At 46.9% G+C, this 20,945-nt stretch overlaps 2 protein-coding genes across 3 annotated transcripts in view; one reads left to right on the forward strand and one right to left on the reverse strand.

Moving 5' to 3' along the window:
* KCTD19 (potassium channel tetramerization domain containing 19) overlaps positions 1-13,792 on the forward strand; it is a 41,673-nt gene extending 27,881 nt beyond the window's left edge. The window contains exons 13-16 of the mRNA XM_067550320.1: positions 10,560-10,751; positions 11,789-11,943; positions 13,063-13,164; positions 13,550-13,792. Coding sequence (XP_067406421.1) covers positions 10,560-10,751; positions 11,789-11,943; positions 13,063-13,164; positions 13,550-13,648 — 548 coding nt within the window. The 3' untranslated portion in view covers positions 13,649-13,792. The remainder of the gene's footprint in view (positions 1-10,559; positions 10,752-11,788; positions 11,944-13,062; positions 13,165-13,549) is intronic.
* Positions 13,793-15,780: 1,988 nt separating this feature from the next.
* PLEKHG4 (pleckstrin homology and RhoGEF domain containing G4) overlaps positions 15,781-20,945 on the reverse strand; it is a 213,312-nt gene continuing 208,147 nt past the window's right edge. For both annotated transcript variants that reach the window (XM_067552805.1, XM_067552814.1), the window contains exon 24: positions 15,781-17,822. The gene's annotated coding sequence lies outside the window, so the exon portion shown is untranslated. The remainder of the gene's footprint in view (positions 17,823-20,945) is intronic.

Here is a 20,945-nt window from a genome sequence, read left to right on the forward strand (position 1 = left end):
GAGGTTAAACCAATCTGTCACTTATCAGTGTGGATTTTTCCCATCCCTGAGTGAGGTAATTATACCAACCTAATTTCCTAGTGTAGACCTGGCATAGACCTTGAGTGCAGCTGAAGTGGTGCATGCTCTTTTTGCTGACCCACAATGTGTAAACCAATGCAGATTGCTCGTAAGGGATGCAAAGATGGCGAAGAGCAAATTTCCTTTTTCTCCCAAAAAGCTTTTCAAATTCACCAGTATTATGAATGATGATTTATTTGTATTACTTTAAGGTGTGCCAGATTTTTAAATAAAAGCCCCTTCTGCCGGGAGGTGATCGTCAAAGTGCCTGATGCTGCACTGTGCAACGTTGTACACTCGGAACTCCTGTACACATCAGTGGAGGTTGAAGGCAATCAGTACCTTACAGTAGTGCAGGCCTGGGCGTGAAGTTCAGAAGCCTGGGGAAACAAGAATTAATGTGTCTAGGGAAATGAAACATGGGAGGATGCACATGGGCAACAAGATATAAAAAAAATGTGAGGAGAATTGGACATTAAAAAGAAGGAGCTGTGAGAAAGAGACCTTATTTCTTATTTTTGTCACAATTGCCCCTCAAACGCTGCCTGGGCTAAAGCAGCTTGTAACTGGCATGTTCTGCGAGGAGATGAGCAGTAGCACATTTGAAGCTTACCCAGGTACCATATCCTCTTCTTAAGTAATTACTTCCAAATTATTATTTATTGAGGGCTGTCAATCAATGTACGCACCACTGTATCAAACAGAGAAAGACATGGGTATCTGTCTCAAGGAGCTTAGTATAGGAACTAATCCTGCAAGACACTAAGATGCAGAGTCCCAAAGAGGCCCTAGAAAAATCACATGAACAGTGTAATCCACAAAGCCTGAGTTCAGTGGCTAGGCTGCCTGTACAATATGTAGGGAGAGGAATGGGCTCTACAAAAGCCAGCATACTAGGCAGGGAACCTCCTAACCTGGCCAATGGGAGGTGCCTCTGAGAGAAGTGTGTGCTAAGCCCTGCCCCTCTCGTGGAGATAGGTGTGTAAATCTGGGCTGCAGGGAGGCACCTAGCTGTGCTAGTGATTCATAAGTGTAAGAAGGCAGATGCTCCTCCACCTAATTAATGTGAGGGGGCCTGATTAACTGGGCATATTCAGAGGCTGCCTACATGTACACAAAAGAGCTGGGGAGGAAAGAAGCAGAAGGCGCTGTCTTATAACCTTTAGCCCAGTGACTAGAACGCCACTAGGATGTAGGAGATCATTGGTTCAAGTCCTTCTATTGCCTGATGAAGAGGATTTGAATGAGGACCTGCTGCCTCTCAAGGATGGAGCAGCGAACTTGCTCAGTGGCAGAAACATAGATGCCTAGGAAAGGTTTCTGCAAAATGTTGGTGCCAAGTGAGTTTGTGTGTCTACGGGGTTAGGTGGCTGCCAAGCAGGAGTTTTGTGGATTGCAATGGTATCCAAAAATGAGCTGCTTTGTAAATCCTACCCTCTGCTTCTCTTGTGAGGTGCTGGACAACTTCAATTCCTCTGGACTCCATTGGCATTGAAGACACTCAATACCCCAAGTTGATGTTCAGCGAGCCATAGGAGCCAGTCCTATCTAGACAGAGAACAATTCAGGCACATACACCAGATGACTTGTGAGTGGGCTAATCTGAAAGTGATTCTTCAAGTGTCTCTGCATAGTCACACTTACAGTAATGTGCCACCTAGTGCAGCTTAGCAGTAGAAACTTCTCTGAGCAGTGGCCATGAGAGCACACGTATCCCCTCCTATCCCTTCCCTCACCCTCAGCATTTCTGAATGTTCTGAGGGTGAGGCTGTATAAGGGGGTCGAGCACCCTCTACCACCTCAGTTCCTTCCAACTGCTGCCACAGATGGACGTGAACCACTCCAGTCCATAGCCTGTGGGGTTTTCCACCATTCAGAGTGTCTTTGATAGTTTATAGTTGTTGTTCTTAGTATAGTTTTTAGCATAGGGTAGTTTTAAGTATAGCAATAAGTATAGCTAGTTTAGTATAGTTTGTAAGGCAGTTCTGTGCAATGGTGGACCTGAAGAAGAAGAAGCTGGGTTTTAAGAGATGTGCTTCATGCTCAGCTGTCTTCCTGAAGTAGTCTTCAGATGACCATGGTAGGAGCTGTAAGTGCCTGGGGAAAGACCACGCTCCTTCTGGGTGTTCTGTTTGCCAGATACACCCAGAACATGCAAGGACAGGCAGAACAGCCAGCAAATGCTTGTTTGAGGAAGCTCTTGCTGCTAACCAGAGAGTTCCAGGAGGTTGTCGGATCTGAAGACTAAGAGGCCTGTTCATCTCCAGTGGCTTCCTCCAGCAAGGCTAAGCTGTCTAAAGATACCGAAATCTTCATTGGTGCTGGCTCTGGATCCTTCTGTTAAAGTTGTCAGGGATTCAAAGACACAGTTGGTGGGGAGGGGGGAAAAAAAAAAAGATACCTGCCCCCTAAGGAATCTAGAGCCACATTGTCAGCTCCGGGTGTATTGGTTCCAAAGAAGATGGTGAGGGAGAGGACAGTCACTGTCAGCAATGTCATATCCTGTACATCAAACTTATCAGTCCCCTCCGATTCTGACATGGCCTCTGCAGTTCTGTCTCTGAAACCTAAGTTGGTTCTCTTTTTGACTTTGAAGACCAGAAATGCGGGACTAAGTATATATCCAGATCTGGTACCGTCTAAATCTGGAGGGCCCTCTCCTTCCAATCCTGTTCCGGAACCATCCTCAGATCTGAAGTTGACTTTTACTGTGGTGGTTGCTGTGCACTGTTCTGCATGTGTTCATTCCTCAAATATGACTGAGAGGCAGATGTTGACAAGGAAGAGACAGGCTTCGTTGATTCTGTGATCTGCATCCTCTTCACCTGAAAGGAGGAGAATACCAAAGATTATTAGTCTTTCTCCGGATCCATCTATGCCTCCTCCTCCTAAGACTCCTTACCTAGGGAGGTGGTAGAATCTCCATCCTTAGAGGTTTTTAAGCTGAGGCTTGACAAAGCCCTGGTTGGGATGATTTAGTTGAGGTTAGTCCTGCTTTGAGCAGGGGGTAGGACTAGATGACCTCTTGAGGTCCCTTCCAACTCTAATATTCTATGATTCTATGAAGATCTCCAGGCAGATTTTTCTCACCTTTTTCCTCTTTTTACCCTCCAAGTCCCTTGCTGTCTTCAGTGAGGTCCATAGTGGCTCCCCAGTCAGATATTTAGTTAGGGGAGGATAGAGCAAGAATTAAGAGACCTGATTTGTCCCAGTTCATGCCTCTTCAGCCCTGGTTTCCTCAATCCTTTTTTCCTCCTGCTATGGGCATGTTCCCAGATCCCAGCTACTGGAGAGACTGGCAATCTTGGGTTCTAGGACTTTATTGGTTTCCACCACAGGAGGTTTTGAATCATCCACCTTATAGAAATGGAGATGGACTTTGATCCTGATTGTGATGGGTATTCACCCCACATTCGCCCTGACGGGGTTAACGGACGCCAGATGGGCCAATTTACCTATTAGGCTACAAGTTGGAAGAATTAAGGCAGAGAGGAAGGCTTTAATTAGGGGAAGTTCACCTATGCAGAAACAGGTGGGGCGTCTATAAAACCAGGCAGCTGATACCAGAAAAGGGCTGCTAGGAAGTAGTCTGTAGTCATTTCCTGGGAGGAGGGAGGTGTGTTTGGAGGCTACAGAACTAGGGTAGTCTACAGTTACTCCCTGAGGAGGGGAGAGCCAGAAGCTAAGGGAAGGGTTCAGGGAAAGGCAGGAAAGTCCAGGAGGACACAGACCTTGGCTGCTGACTAGATGGTCCCTGAGCTGGAACTCAAAACAGGCCTCAGTTCCTCTGACAGTCACTGGGGAAGTGGCACCATGGGGCAGTGAATGGGAAGATTGACTGAGGCTGCTAGTGAAGAAGAGACTTTGATACCGTGCAAGGGGGAACCTTGCACAGTGACCTAGCCAAAGGGTCAAGTCACGAAGAAGGAGCACCCTTAGTTCCAGACAGAGAGAGAGAGAGAGAGCGAGAGCGAGCAGTAACAGAGTGTGCAGCAAGCAGCAGAAGGGGGTCTTGAACCTGGAAAGAACTGATTTCCCAGAGCAGCCAGGAGGAGGCGTCCCTAGCAGTGAGTGGACCCTGTGACACTAATTTGTCACCAGATGAACATGTGGGTGTGGCTCCTGCATTTTCCCCTTCTGAGGATGCTTGATCTTGATCTGGTGGATTCCATGGCATCCACACTGAACCTACCTCCTGTGGCTGTGCAGGAAGCCTCACATCCAGTGTTTGACATTCTTGGGGGTACTTCTAGGAACAGGCTGTCACTGCCTCTGCTGGATGGTCTCTTGCAGTTGCTAAGACTGTTTGGGTGACCCCTGCTTCCTGCCAGCCCATTTCAAAAGCAGATAAATTGTATCAGATGCTCTGTGAGGGCTTTCTTACCTTCATACTCACCCCAGGCCTAATTCCCTAGTGGTGTTTGCTACCAGTAATAGGCTTAGTCCGGCCAAGCCAATTCAACTGCTACAGTTAGAAAGGGGAAGAAGATTGATGCCCTGGGGAGAAAGATTTTCTTTTTCTTCTCGGTTTTAGGGTGGGTAATTACAAGGTGGTGATGGCCCATTGCCAGTTCCATCTATGGGAAAAGCTGGGTGTGTTTGTCCAGGGTATGCTGGATGATAAAAGAAGGCTGGCAAATGCTATTGATGGAGAGACGGAACGTAGCAAGGCATGCTCTTGGCTTTGTTTGATGAGCATTGGCAAACACAATTACAGTAAAGAGACATGTGTGATGTCATTCCTCTTCTCTGGCTGTGAACACTAGAATTAAAGTGGAACATCTACCCTTTTCAGCAACAAGACCAATGAACTGTTAGAAAAATGGAAGGAAATTAGATCTGCTGCTCAATCACTGGGTAACCTCTGTCAGAAAGAGATCTTTTGTGCCTTCTTTTTGCAATCAGAGAGTTTTACTCCCAGTGATCTGCTTATTTTTCCTCAAATCAGAGACATCTGTAACAGCATCAAGCTGCATCTTCGTTCCAGAGCCAGCACAAAAAGAGGTCTTCCAGAGCCAGACCTAAAACAAAACACCCTGCTCCTCCACCAGTCTTCATTTAACACCAGGCCATACTGTGAGGATCCATACCCCCCCCCCAGTGTTTGGAGATGGGCTAGCCCATTTCATCAAAAGCTGTAGGTTTATTACATTGGACAAATGGGCCAAAGAAATTATACAGAAAGGTTGTGCCATTCAGTTTGAAAAATGATCACCTTTCAGTTCGCCTTATTCTCTCCTTTTCAGGGAACTTTCTCATGAGACTATTCTACTTTTTGAGGTACAGAAGATGCTGATAGAGGCTGTTGAGGACATAACTAAACATCTGCAGCCATAGGTTTTATCAAGGAACTTGCTGGTACAGAAAAAAGATGGGGGGAGGGTCCATCCAATTTTAGATTTAAGACAATTGAACAGATACATTTCAAGGTTCCAGTTCCGTATGTTGACCTTGGTCTCCATAATTTCCACACTTGCAACTATGGATTGGTTTGCTATGCTTGATTTAAAGCACACATTTTCACATTTCTATCTGATAGTCAGCAAAAGTATTTTCATAGTAGCACAATGGCATTTTTCCAGTGTAAAGTTCTCTTGTTTGGCCTGTCCACAGCCGTAAGAGTGTTTACAAAATGCCTTTCTGTGGTAGTGGCACATTTGAGAAAGCAGGATATTATTGTTCACCCATATTTGGACAACTGGTTGTTTCAGGCTGCTGCACGTGGGGTTTTGTTACTTCACATCAGTTACAACCTCTGTCCTTTCAAATCTGGGACTGCTTCTGAATGTCAAAAAGTTGAATCTCTGCCCAATTTGGAGAATTCTTTTCTTAGGTCTATATTGTACCCAGTACCAAGGAAGCTTTTCTCCCAGAGGATGGATTTCTGAAAACAGAATGATCTGTTTTGGAAATTCAAACCTGTCAAACCCACAAAGTGGTTTTCTTTCTGAGTCTGATTGGTTTGATGGCAACTTCCACTTACTGAACGCTGCTTAAATCCATTTACTCATCTCAGACTGAGGCTGAGGCTGAAGCAGCACTGGATGTTTCATGGCAAGAATGATACGGATTGCCATAGGTGGGCACAACAACAGTGGTATACATACCAGCTTCAGATGTCAGTTTGGGTCTGCATGCGTCTGTCTTTAAATCGCTTCTTGAAGCAACAAAGCAGATCCGCGGTCTCTTCGACTAATGTCCTAGGCTATTCGATTTTGACTACACTTGAACAATCCTATTCTTCATTGGTACAAGACACATTTCTTAGTTCTAGAAAACTGTCTGCTAGAAAGTGGAGTTATTTGAAATGGACTAGATTTGATTAATGTACTTAAATCTGAAGAGTTATTTAATTCTTCTTTGAAAGTTCATCTGGTGGCTCTGTCAGCTTATCACGCTTTGACTGATGGCAGGTCATTGTGCATGATGCTGTTAAAAGGTTTATGAAAGGGTTATCCAACACATACCCTCCTTTGGGGAATCGTCTCCCTTCTTGGGATCTTAATTTGGTTTTATCCATGCTTATGAAACCGCCTTTTGAACCCCTGGCCGAGAATCAGTACTTATTATTGCTATAACATCAGCCAGAAGGGAGAGTGCGTCGCATTCCCTAATGGCTGACACATCATTTACAAGATTTCATAAGGACAAGATGGTTTTTAGACCTGATCCCAGGTTTTTGCCAAAAATAGTATCTGATTTTTCACATTAATCAGACAATTAATTTACCAGTGGTTCCCACCCCCATAATCACATATTGATATGTGATACATAATTTGGATGCTAGAAGGGTTCTAGCATATTTAAATAGAACTAAGAGCTTTTGGAAGTTCATCTAGGTTGTTTGTTTCTTATACTAAGAATCATAGTGTATCTGTTCAGCCCATTTACAGGCGGGTTAAAAAACGTTTCATTGAATGTTACAAGTTGGCGACAGTTCTTGGGCCTACTATTGCAAGATATCATTAATCTCTTGCCTTAAACATGCTCCTGCCGGGGAAATCTGTAAGGCTGACTTGAAAGTCAGTTCAGATTTTTACTGAACATTATGTTTTGGATTTGATTCCAAGAACAGATGCCAAATTAGGGAGAGCGGTGCTGTAATTAGGACTCTGCTCCCTCTTTCTGCGTTTTTCAGCACTGCTTGTCAAACTACCCATAAGTGGGAAGATGCAGACCCACTCGAAGAAGAAATAAAGGTTACTTACTTGTAACTGGAGTTCTTTGAGATGAACTGCATGTTCGCACTCCCTGCCCACCTTACCTCTCTTTCTCAGAGTCCTAATATGATTTGTATGGGCTAGCGATGGAGGGAACTGAGGTGTAAGAGGGCGCTGCCTGAGAATTTTTGGAAACATTGAAGGTGGGGGCTGGAGGAGATGCAATGTACTCCAATGGGCAATCCATAGAGAAATTTCTACCATTAGACTGCACCAGGAGGCGCATTACCATTACTGTGACTATGCAGTCATCTCAGAGAACTCCAGTTACACGTAAGTAACCTTCATTTATGTAGTGATGCCTCTTTGTCATACAGGCGTGCTTCTTTTAGTGGCACGTATTTTTCAGTTTGGTGGCTGATTGCAGAGATGCTCCACAGAGGGTGGGCTTTCAGGAGGGATTTGAGGAAAGGGAAGGTGATTGCTTGGAACTCTGAATTCTTGTGCAGGAAATACATGAAATTGTATGATGGTGTGAAGATGAGGGCAGACAAAATGGCATTTTGGAGGTGGCTTGGGACAAACAATCACTGAGAGTAGGAGGCTGAGAAACCGATACTGAGGTCTAAGAAAAAGAGTTGTGGATGGCTTTACAGGTGAGGATAACGGCCAGGAACTTGAGGCAGAGGAGAAGCCTATGAAGGGCTCTGAAGAGAGAAGGGGGCAATGTGATGGGAGAGAAGATTATTCTGGTCACAGCACTTTGCTAGCATTATGTAATAGCAGCATGTTGTGCAGGAGAATTGCTCACAGTGAGACAAAGAACGCCAAATTCATCGCTATTCATTTCAGTTGACTTACAATTGGGAAGAATTTGGCCCAGCTAAATAGTTTACAGATATTCATTTTCCTGCTCCTCCTTCATTACAGACACTGGGCAGATGCTGATCTGAGTTACAGAGGTGTAAATCTAGTGTAACTGCATTAAAGTCAATAATTACCTGGAAGCTGGCAGATCTATCCAGCAGGGGCGTCATGGCCCTTTCTCAGGTCCAGGCTCCAAGGAAGGCCGCACTTCCTTACTACAAGGGAAAGTTAGCGGGTTCGGTCGCCACTCTCACCTGCACCTGGTCACCTAGCAGGATGGGGCTGGCAAAGGAGTCTGTAGCCCCCAGCGGGGCAAGGTGGCAGAGTCTATATACTCCAACACTTGGTATCCTCTGCAGCTATGGGCCCAGAGGAGACAGGCATGCCCAGAGTGGCTAGGAAAGGGGGGGGGAGGAGGGAAAGAGGGGGACACAGGCCCACCCAACTCCACTGCATCCCAGCCCAGGGTCCTACCAGTGGCCAAGGTTCTGCCACTGGGTCAGCAGCGCTCCAGCTGCAACACGCTGATACTGGTGTGAGTGCAAGCTCAGCCAGACTGTAGTCAGCTGCCCTTGGGCTACTTCCTCCCACCCTGCACCTGGGTACCTGGAGCCAGGGGTCTTCCTCAGATTCTCCAGGGTAGGTGGCTAGAGGGAGTCCCACTAGTCCCTCACCATCAGCAGGTCCAGGAACTCCTTTGGGCCATCAGCAGATGACAGCTCCTCTAGGGCACAGGGCCCTGGTGGGTCCTCCAGCACACAGGGCTCAGGCAGCTCCTCTAGGTCATGGCTGGCCTCAGGGGGGTCCTTCCCAGTCAGCAGCCTCCAGTACCTCTTCCCAGTTGCTAGGGCCCAGGAGCCCCGGCAGGCCCTTGAAGCTCTGTGGAGGACTCACTCGCCGCAGCGCAGCCCAGCCCAGCCCAGCCCAGCCACCAACTGCAGTCCTGGAGAACGAGTAGCCTTCTCTGGTAACAGCTCCCCCCTGACTGAGCTCTGAGCTGCTAGGCCAGCCTTTTATATTTCCCCTTCCTGTCTTGGCACCACCCCTCTGCTCCTGGGGCCTGCAGTTCCCTGATCCGTCCAGAAGGGGCATCGTGGCCCTTCCTCGGTCCAGGATCCGAGGAAGGCCACAGTACCGTGCTACATTGCCCCACATTTACACCCGCATAGCTGAAAACAGAATCTGGTTTCCTGTGCTTAAAAATGTTACCCATCCTCCTGTCTGAGACAGTTGGAATCTCAGGAGCGTATTAGTTGTATCTGGAAACAGATGGGACCAATTATTTTAATCATACTCAGTGACTCCTCTGTGCAAACATGGATGTTCTCTGTGGAAGTTGGGAGTCTGATGAAAATACATTGGGAGTGCAATTCTAGTCCTCACTGAGAGGACTGTGATCATTGGTCCCAGGGCTTTTTGAGCAGAGGGAGTTTGGACTGAGCCTTCTTCAAGCTTGTGTGATGATACTAGTGCAATTACTTTTAAATATTTGAGTTATTTTATTCTTTAGGATTTGTCCATCGTACCGTGTGCCTGCCTGGAGAGAGACAATCAGGATGTATTACCAGCCCAGAGGAATTTATTTTCACAACAAAACCTGAAAGCCTCTATGTTTTGCATGCATCTGGGTTTCAGAGGCAGGGCATCACAGCATGCCCAGAGCATACAGTTATTAGGCTTGTGCTAGCTTGACTTGAGATAGGCTCAACTGATGTCAGGCTGTAGTGAGAACATTTTGCATGGCTCTGCTTGCAATGAGCAGACTCATGGGGAATGATTGAAAGAGCTAAAGCTGACGTTTTCAAAGACACCTAGTGGAATGAGGAAGGGTGGCCTAGTGGAAAGAGCACTGATTGGGATTCATCTGACCTCAGGTCAATTTCTGTCTCAACTGCAGACTTACTGCATGACCCTGCACAAGTCATATAACTAATCCTGTGCCTCAGTTCACCTTCTGTACAAAGGGGATGATAGCACTGCCTGCCTCCTAGGGGTGGTGAAAAGGTAAAATGTATTAATGATTGTGAGGTACTATGGTGAGGAGACCCATATGATTATCTCAATAGCTAGAGTTCTTTTAGGCTTCTTTGAAAATCCCAGTCTAAATCTCTTTTTAAGCTTGGCTAAGCAATAACTAAGGGAGCCCATGATAACCATCTCTCAATATTTCCAGGATTTAAATTCCAAGGCGGGAGAGAATATTTATGTTGTTTTACTCTTAGGTTGTAAGCTCTTGGGTCAGGGACTGTCATTTGTCATTTAAAATATCTTTGTCCTGCGCCTAGCACCAGACTGGTAGACTCTGCAGTATAAATGTATAATAATAATTAATAATATAATAAAGGAGTATAACGAGGAATAAAGGGGGTGAAAAATGCTCTGACCCTCAGTTTATGTTAATAGCTGTGCTAATCCTATTAGACATTTTGCAGGTTTCGTTTTCTGAAAATCAACATATTTTTTTATTCCCAGAAACAACAGTCCATGAACAAACCAACATTGTAACCAAGGACTTTAATAATGTAGGATTCATTCTTAAAGTTGAACATCCTCCAGTGGTCGGCAGTGATGGCTCTTGCACTTGGCATGAAGAGAGCGTTGTTTACAGTGTACAGCTTGAGGGCATCAAACTGGCTAATGCAAACGCTCAAACAATGTCTAAAGGTACAGTAAAACATGGAAAAGAACTGTAAATAAGCCAGGTTATTCAGCTGTTGCCACAAGGCTTTTTGTGTGAAAACAAATGCCTCTTGATACCTTTTATTGTTCTAGTTCCAAACTTCTTGGTAGCTTCAACGGCCCTTTTTGATTATTCGTGTTTATTTTTTGTTTATCTTTTAATCTCTTCAATGATCAGTGAGTTTTTCAGACTCCGGGGTAAGGTGCTGTCCAGATTGCAGCACAAATGCACTCTTTGTTCCTTGCTCGAGGTCCAGAGGGGACAGCTCTGAGGCCAGGTCTACACACACAAGTGGCCCTGATCTAATTCTCTTTGTTTCAGTGGGAGCAGGTATGTGCACACCCACGTATCTGCCTCCCTTGACAGATCCCTGCAGTTGAATTGTGGCAGTTGCTGTTGTAGTGGCACAGCTCTATACCAGTCAGTTAAATTGATGGTGTGGAAATGTCAATACCCATTGGAAAACGTATTTTTTAAAGAAATTCTGCTGTGAGAGAGGCTTTACTTCTTGAAATGTATTGATGCTGTTTGCTAGATTATCCCTGTGGCCTTTTCACTTTCCTCAACACATTAGCAGGCAAATTTGGAAATACTTTTTAGCAATTAAAAAAAAATCAGGGGTCAAATCCTGAAATCGTTTCTCAGTTTTTACTCAGCAAAGATCCCAAAGTCGAATGGTCTCCTGGCAAAGGGCCAAGGAGCGCCCCCCCCCCGGCCTGTTTGTGTAAAACATGGCCACTGTGTTGTCCGTCAGGACCTGCACCATCCTGCCCCTCAGGAATCTGAGGAACACTTTGCAGGCCAGACGTACTGCCCTGAGCTCCCGGACTCACCTATATTAGAATGGATATGAGCAATCACTCAAAGATAGAAGTGGAGTATTACAGGATTCAGTTGCACCCATGACAATGCAGGCAGGTAGCTGACATGGCTAAGTGGCCGGCTAAACAAAAGCGATGGACCTAGCATGCTGAAATACGTTTTCTAATTCGTTCTGTTGTGTTTCAAACTTTCCTTGTAGGTATCGTTTTCTTGAGCTTTACTTTGGCACGTGAAGAGATATTTTATGCCAGGAAGTGCCATTGTTTTCTGACTGACATCATCCTGAATTCCATAAGGCAGAAAGATGCTCGAGAAATCACTGCCAAAGTTGTACTGCTTGTACACAGGCTTTGGGTAAGTATGATTTCCTAACAGTTCTGAAGATGGGCCAGACCCTTTCAGGCACTTAGGTGCCTATTGAATCTTTCTGTGCCTATGTCCCCCATTTAAGGTGCCACTGAGGTTTTCAAAGGTGCCTAAGTCCCCATGGCACCTCCATTTCAGCCAGTCAGCTTTGCAAAGCTGCCTATGCAGTGATGCTGCCCCCGCAGCTAGTGAGCTTCTCAGAGCCTAGCTCAAGTCAAAGTGCCAGAGGCCCCGAAGCAGGAGTTTCAATCTAGGCAGGGGAACATCTAGCTTGCCAGTGGGGCGTGATCCCATAGGCGTGCTTTAAGCACACGTGATACCTGCCCATCCCCACATCCGGAGGGCCAGAGGCAGGCCACCTATAGGTGGAGGGGGCGGCAGAGTGCCTGTATAATAGCACAGGGAAAGGTAGGGTGAGTGTCAGCGAGTTACGGAGCATGAGTAGGAGAGAGAGAGACAGATTTGGTTGCTAGGACATGGGCTACTTACGTGGCTGAGCTGGCTTAGGTGTTTAACTCCAGGAGAGGGGTCCTGGCTATGAACAATGAGCTGGAGGAAGAAAATCTCTGCTTGGGCTCAGGGAGCAAAGGAGACGGGAAAGCATAGAGCACTGCTGTGTAAGGTGGCACGCCCCCCCGGGCCAGAGGAGGAGAGAGGCAACATGGGGAATGACAAAGGCAAAGTTCCCAGTGGACGCAGTGAGTGTGGAAGCTCAAGCTGCCAGCGAGAGACAGAGTTTGGGGCTAGAGCCATAAAGGGACCTAGGCACCTAACTGCCATGTTAGGCAGCTGATTCATCATTTAGGTGCCCCTGAGGGCCTTGAAATCCCTGCTGAGATGCGGCCTAACCCTGTCAGCACCTAAGTTACTGTTGGTTAGTTTCGATGGCCATTTAAAAAAAAGCTTTTCCAATCAGACTGGGAAGGCCAAGGTGCGTCTCACATGGCTGAGCTACGAATAGCGTGAATCATCCATGCTGTGGGCAATGTGTTTTCTCGCAACATCCTGTATACACCAGTATTACTGGGGGTCTACGTGCAGCTCTACACATGAATGGCAGGCCCAGGTGAGCGTACTACTGACACAAGCCTTTTTTTTAAACCTTAGACCCAACAGATCACCCCAAAGGCATTTGTTGCTGATGTATTGAACACAAAACATTTTAACGATGACAGACATGTTCATGAAAAGCTACTTAGATGGGTGGAAGTAAGTATACAGCATTCAAGAGCCTCATGGTGTTATTGAAGACTGATTATGCTGGACAAATTTATCAGCTTGTATATTAGTTTGTGGTTCCTCAGCTTTCCTTATGGGATGATATAACTATGAGCTATGTAGCAGCACATACTGATAAAAGTTGTACAGATGTTAGTATTATTAGTTTAAAATCATACCAATCTTTCAGCTGTCTTCAGTTAAATCAGAAGCCAGTCACGGAATCATTTTCTCCACCCATCAAATGTACATAAAGATACTTGTTCTCTCTAGAGGACTTTAAGATTGGCAGGGAGGAAAAAAGCATTAAGAGCTAAGCTAATTCACTGCTCTGCATTGATTGATGATTAACTGTTTGTTTGGTTATTCCTTTCAGTTTACATTGCCATTTGCATGGAAGTACAGTCACTGCATTGATTTACTGCTAAGGAAAGGGTATTCCAAATCCATATCATATTTTGGCTTGGGAAAATAATTTACAGGAGTTTTATTAAAGTTTGACCTAGACGGTTCTTGTTTTGAAATGTCTGTCCTTTCTTTTGACATCTCAGGTTGTAAATCATACATTAACTATGTGGAAGGTTATGCCAGTCCCATACAAAAAGCCTTTTTAAGAGGATGTTAAGGTTGAGAGCACAAGTAACTTAAGCATTAGCCAACCTCTACAAGAAACGTGTAATTAATGCAAACCAACCAAATAATCAAGCCCCCCAAAAAATAAAGCAGCAGAAAATTCAGAATTTGGTTAAATTTACCAGAAACAAAAACATTTGAAAAACAAGACAATTGAGATTTCAGGCACCCGGACACCCGTGACTCTGTCCCTGGAGAGATATTGGTCTCTCATCTGTCCTACTGTGTGAGCGGACTAGAAAAAAAAATGTGCACACAGACTGTTGGTTTTATGATGTGTGTCTCTGTGTGTGTGTGTGTGTGTGTGTGTGTGTGTCTCTCTCAACCCACCCACTCTACCAACTGTGCTGCTTAGCACCACGCTCTCTTTGAACACAAAGCAGTTTAAAGATGACACATGCAGTCACAAAAATGCTGTAATGTAGTGCCCTGGTTTGGCTATGGCCACATACTACCTGTTGCCACTGCTGCAGAAGTGACTGAAAGCACATGGCATCAGCGAGCCGGCTCCTTTGTGTGGCTTAGCAGCCCTTGGGCCCTTAGTGGCAGATGAGCGCAATTAACAATTTCAAATGTCTCCACGGACCATATCTGTTAAATGACGCCATATGGACAACATAGTGTTTGAAGAATTGTCTAACCGTACTCACAGCTTGACAGAGTAGCGTCAGGCCTTGGTGGAAAAATTTATACTCTAGAGAAATGTCCCTGAACGCAGCCTTTGCAAGGAAAAGGACAGGCCTTCCCTAAATGAAAGCTGAGTTGTTCCCCCCCCCCCCCCCCCCCCCCCCCCCCCGGCAGTCATTTGACACCCTATTTTTAGCTCTTGGGAGTTGCTGTAGCAATCTGACAGTATTTAAAATCATAGTAACTTTGAAAAAAATGAGCATTTAAACTACTCTGGTCCTGTGCATTAGAACTCAACTAGCTTAGCCCAGTAAATTAATGTTAGCTCGCTCTGCTGCTATCAAATTGGGTATAAAAATTTTACTTTAGTCTCATGCCTAATAGTTTTGCCAGTACGCCTTTGTGATGGTCTGTTAATGGAAACACAGTTGAAACCTTATATCTAAGATGCATAAGTGGGACTTTTCTGTAACATTTTATGATGTCTGTGTGTGCCTCAGTTTCCCATATATGGTGCATTATTACCCATTGGGGGGAAAAAGAACTGTTTGCTCTCAGGGCAGACTGGAAGACATAGGTACGTATGTCACCTAGCTACCTCAGCCTGAATGGGTTTTTAACCTCCTCCCCCCCCAACAAAAAATTCAAGACAATGGAAAAAGGACATGACATCAACCAAGCAATACTCCAGGGGCTGGAGGATTTCTCCACCTCGAAGCTGGGCACAGACATCTCCCACCCCCCTGCTTGAGAACAAAGAACTGGGAAGGTGTGAGGTGGTGGGGATAAGACTTGGTTGCAGAAGGGAGTTGGGCGCTCTTCCTTGGAAACTCACTAAGGTGAGAAAGAGAGAGCCTGGACATGGGGTTCACTGCAGTTTGGTGGTACCAGACTGGACAATGCTTTAACCTTCATTTCTCAATGCTCATCTGAGGCCTTCTTATGCTGTGTTCCAGTGTAAACCTGACTGGTTGGACAGTGCTGTTTGAGTGTCACTGCAAATACTTGCTGTGCTGCATTAATCTCTGAAGAGTACAAGTCTCTACTAGGAGTCTGTCTCAGCTGGACCTGCTGAACAGTGCTTATGGCATGAAGCCGGTGTGCTGCAGCCCCAGAAATTCAGTCTTAGGAGGCAGTGAGGCCATGTGGTCTACCCTGAAGGAAGAGTGAGACCCTCCTTGGGTGTTTGGCCCACTGAAGAGGTTTTGCCTAGAGACTGTTCCAAAACTGGGGGTGGGGGATCGTAGCACCGCTCCTCTGGTTCCACGACAGCATGCATTGCACATTCCACAGCCCAGCTTCCCCTCTCTCATACCCCAAATGGGTTTGCAATGCAAATCAACGTCATACAAAGAAAAGAACCTTTATTAGGTAGTAAAATCGAATCCTGAAAAAAACAGGTGTCAGCTGAACATTTCTAAATATTTTTCCAGCAATGCAGAAACCTCTTTAACAGGAATTTCAGAAGTTGGTCACAACGGTTTTTCCATGTCCCCCTTGTTTTGTTGGTGAATTCTTTCCCTCTTTAGTGGCAGCAGCTATCATGGTGTTGAAGCACAAAGCTTAGAACTGTCTAGAAATTTTACACAATAGCTTTTAAAATCTTCCCTGTCCGATTTTTTTACTGTGCATTATTGTGCAAAAATGTCAATCATCTTCCATTTTGACATCTAAAAAGGAATAAGACTGAAAAAAGTATCAGCTTATTACAATAACATCAAATAAATGCTATCTGTACATTACATGAATTTCCAAACTAAAAGGAACATGGTTAATATGCAAAGGGTAATGGTGTGCCCATGAGACATAGCATTTATGAGCCTGGAAAGCAATGAATTGTGAATGGACCAAAACTAGCAGATATGTGGCAAAACCAGTTACAAAGTAGCCAGTCCCTCCTATTATTAAGGCCAGCTGTGATGTGTGTACTTGTTGCAAAAGCTGGGGGATAAAGGTTTGCAGCAATGAAAGAAGCCATAAGTAACATGATCTCAGCAGGTTTGCATTTCCCCTAGTGAGTGTTAAACGAAAGTATTACAAGCCAAACACACCCTTGCAGTGTCAGTAAAGTCAAACTTTCCTGACTGTGCTCCCCAAGGAGTTCAAACATTACTAGCTGTCAGAGGGGCACGTCACATGCAGGTAAATGTTTGCCTCTAATGGAATTACACTAAATTAAAGCTGGGGCCTTTAATGTTTCAGTGTCATAATAAACTCAACACACTTGATATCTGCTGTTTTCAGACATGGTTTCTGTCCAGAGCTTCTTTAATTCTTTAACATCACCACATGCTGGGGCTGTGTATCTGAATGGGATGAGAAGTGAAATACACACAAACTCTGCTAAGCTAAAGGCAAAGACAGACTAGGCTGCCATACTTTCATTTCAACTGATCTACATTGGGCGAGCCCCTTTCCTTCTAGAACAGCCGCTCCAGAATGCTGACTTTGCCATTGATGCCTAACGCTATTAGACACTGAGCTGATTTTAGCAGCAGGCCCCAGCTGCTGCCTATGTGATGTCTGCCACTAAGACAGCACCAAAGCAGGAACTGGCCAGTGTAAACCGTTCCCTTCTTGTCTAGAACCAGACATGCTGCAGAGCCAGCAAAGCAAATCTGGGTTGTCCTGTTGTATGCACTGGATTCTGCACAACTGCTCTCGCTGATGTCTTCTGTAACCTGCTCTGCAATCTCTGCTGTGCTGGGGCATCCCCACTTCTGCCCCGGGAACGCTACTCTGCTGCCCAGTGGGATGTCTCTGGTTTTGTATGGTCCAGCTGTCAATCTTCCCAGCAATCAGACAGGAAGCTGGGAGCCACTGACAGCTGATAGTGTTACTGAGGCAGGGCACAGCTCAGCATTGAAGCACCTGAAGAATCATCTAAAGTAACAATGAACTTGGTTTTATTAAAACACAAGGGTTAAGCCAAGGAAATAAATTATTGCTATACTAGGCAAATCTAAAACCAAAGGGAGGCTGTAGTGCAGCAGACAACCCAAATGGAAAATTATGCTACTTTTATTAAATACCTTGTTTCCTCCTTATCCCCTTCCCTAAACTTTATAAAGTGTGCAGCATAAAGAACAAAACAGGAACAGAGGAACAAAACCTGTACAGTACATAGCTTTCAAAATACTCTATCTTTGCAAATTGCTATGTTACTTGTTAATACATACATAAATAAAGGACTAACTGCCCCACCAACATCCCAGCGACGGAATCTAGTTAACAAGAAACTAATTGGGGCTCTCCCCAGCCAAGTGCCCAGTTCTGGACTGGTTTGAAGAGCCTTTTGTGCTTGAACAGCTCCAGGCAGGCTGGCAGTCTTCTTGTGCTGATCAGAGATCTGGAGTCTTCAGTGGGACGAATGGAAACCGTGATGAAACCTGGAACACAGCACCAGGCAACCGTCAGTCTTGCTGCACTCTACCTGTGGGCACATTCCCCATGACGATTTCTGCAGGGAGATGCAGGTCGCCACTTCCCCATGCGCAGTGTTGACGTTTGACCCATGACCTGAGCTCAGATGACCAGGTAAATCAGGTACATTTTAGAAGGAGTTAAGATGTTTGCCAAATTAGTGCACATGAAAGGGAAGCTCTACTGCAAGTAGGAGTAAGCAGAGAACTAAAAGCTTATTTTAAAATGGGCTTTTGCAGTGAGTTTGAAGCCGAGCATTTAGCTTGTGGTTAGCAACAGTAATAGCGAAGGTCACATTAGGCCGAACAAAAGTTAACAAAAGCAAGTAACCTTGGGTCAGAAGATTTAGCCTGATGTGTTTTGCAATCAACTGTTAGGCTGCAAAGGCTTTATTTAGCCAGACTCCTTGACCACACTGGACAGAGACCCTCCAACATGTGCAAATGCTTATCATGCTTGTCAGAGCCGCAGTGATGTGACATGTATGGACAAGAGGCACAAACTGGATCAATATGGTCTCAGAAGTAGGTGGGCATAAGGAATAGGTGCCTGAAAGAGAATCAAACCCAACCCTCACAGGGACCCGCCGGATAGCAGGCAGCCTTAATGCTTATCGCACTTACTTTAAAGGGGAGTCCAGCCCCGCAGATTCATGAGTGCACATGATGGGGATCCTGCTGTTATTCCTAGTTCTGTGATTTTGCTTATATTGATCATGACATTAATAGAACTCATAGAGTCTCTCTGGGTGTCTCTCCAATCACCTTCTTAATTAATCTCATGGACTTTAAGGCCAGAAGGGAACATCATGATCATTTAGTCTGACACAGACCTAGGGAAGTCATGGAATCTCCTTTGCTGGAGGTTTTCAGAAGGAGGCAGGACAGCCATCTGTCTTGGGTGGTTCAGACCCAAAAAATCCTGCATCTTGGCAGGGGGTTAGACTAGGTGACCCTTGTGGCCACTTGTGGCCCTATGGTTCTCCTGCGCATCGCAGGCCACAGAACTTCACCTTCCCACTCCTATAATAGACCCTTAACCTTTACATCACAAAGTAGCCACCCAAGAACGAACGTGTTGTTCTATCTTCGAGTGATTGCTCATATGCATTCCAATATAGGTGTGTGCATGCCCCGTGCACAGATTCCCGGAACTTTTTTCCCTAGCAAGCCACGCAGGGCCAGCTCAGGTGCCCCCTGGAGTGCCGCGCTCATGTCGCGGTATAAAGGGCGCTGCTGGCCCCGCGGGTCTCCAGTTCCTTCTTTCCACCAGTGACAGTTGCTGGAACTATTGCCTCTTGCTGTCTGCAAGTAGCATTCGCAAACCCTAGCTTGTTTATTGACTGTTCTTTTAAGATTTAGTGTTAAGTAGTTGTTGATAGTTGTTAATAGTTAAGTGTTAGAGATAAGTACCCCTAACGGGGTTCCTTTTCTGGAAGCCATGCCGGGCTCGTCAGGCTTTAAGAATCGCGCTCTCTGTGCTAAAGCCTTCCCATAGACAAGACAAGTGCCGGATCTGTAAGTCCTTCAAGCCTCGGACTCAAAAAGAAAGAGACGCTAGGCTGAAGGCTATTTTGATGGAGTCAGCGCTCCGACCAGCTTCCGAGCCATCTTGATCACCGTCGGTACCGAGTGTGTCGTCGGAGCAGAGTGCCCCTCCACCGGCACCGTCCTCGGCACCGACGCTGGCACCGAAGGTGCCAAAGAAGACGGCACGGTCCCTGACCACACCTAAGGACTCCTCCCTGCTATCACAGCAAGGAGCGAATAAGGAGACACCCCAGCCACGGGCCGTGGAGATCACTCCGGCCCCGGTATCTCCACGCGGGCTGCCTCCCCCGACTCCTGGGGGTGGGGGAGTGCACCTACAAGGGCCGTCGATGCCGGAGGTGTTTACTGCGGCACGCGCCCTCATGGCCATGCCTACGCCTCCGTCCCCCCCTTGGCCGAGGGGTAAGGGACCTGCGTCTCGGGGCAAACCCGTGCTAGGTGGCCCTGGTGGGTGGAGACATTCACAATCTAAGTCTCCATCCAGACGGTCACGGAGGGTGGAGAGCGTCAGCTCCCCTCCGAGCTCCGACTCTAGGTCGTCGAGCGACTCGGCACCATGGCACCGTGGGCGGTCCCGAGTCCATCGCCGGGGTCGCCGACGATCCAGCTCCGACCCTGGCAAAGGCCATAGTTCGGGCTCGCAAACTCCGGTGCGGAGCCCATCCTGGCACCGGTCCTGATCCCTGTCCTGCATATCGAGGGACAGCAGCCCACAACCATTGGCACCGGAAATCCGGGAGCCTCCCTCCATGCCGGCCCCGGACATTGTGTTGGTACTGCTGCTGGCACCGATGGGCCCAGCACCGATGGGCCCAGCACTGACGGGCCCAGCACCGACGACTTGGAGGACAGAGTCCCCTCCACATCGCCATCACCGGCACCCCTCCCGCTCTAGAGGGGGTAAGCAGCACCGCAAGTCGTCTCGACGTAGGGGCAGGTCCTCGACGTCATCATCTTCCCTGGTCTCGTCCTCCCGCCGGCACCACAGACATCGGCACCGGTGGACATCTTCGTCGTCCAGCCGCTCTCTACGTCGGAGTGGCAAGCGACGCATGGGAGGTTCTGGAGGCAAACGGGCTATGGTGCAGCAGCCACTACCTTTGCAGGCACCGGGCTGGGGCTAAGGGCCATGGCAACGGCCATATTGGGGACCACGGAATGCTCCCATGGCCCAGGGGTCAGTGTCCCTGCAATCTGCGGTGGCCCCTCCAGTACCCCCACTCCCTAAAACACAAGGGCAGGTCTCAGAGGAGGATTCTGAGCCAGGGGAGGGACCCTCCACTGGACACATACCTCCATCCTCCTCCTCATCCCCGGATGATGTGGCAGCCAGGGATCACAGGGCTCCCCTGTTTGATTTCCGTGCCCATCAGGACCTCCTGAAAAGGGCAGTGAGAACTTGGGCATGGAGTTTAAGCTCATGTCTGAGGAGGAGGACCCCCTCTTTGGGCCCTCAAGGTCTGTGGGGTCATCAAGGGCAACCCTACCAGTCCATGACAGGGTCATGAAGATCGCCAGGAACCTCTGGCAGACCCCTTC

The sequence above is a fragment of the Emydura macquarii genome, unplaced genomic scaffold (assembly GCF_026122565.2).
Source record: "Emydura macquarii macquarii isolate MOO-44397 ecotype Brisbane River unplaced genomic scaffold, CSIRO-AGI_Emac_v2 contig_295, whole genome shotgun sequence".
NCBI classification, from domain to species: domain Eukaryota; kingdom Metazoa; phylum Chordata; order Testudines; family Chelidae; genus Emydura; species Emydura macquarii.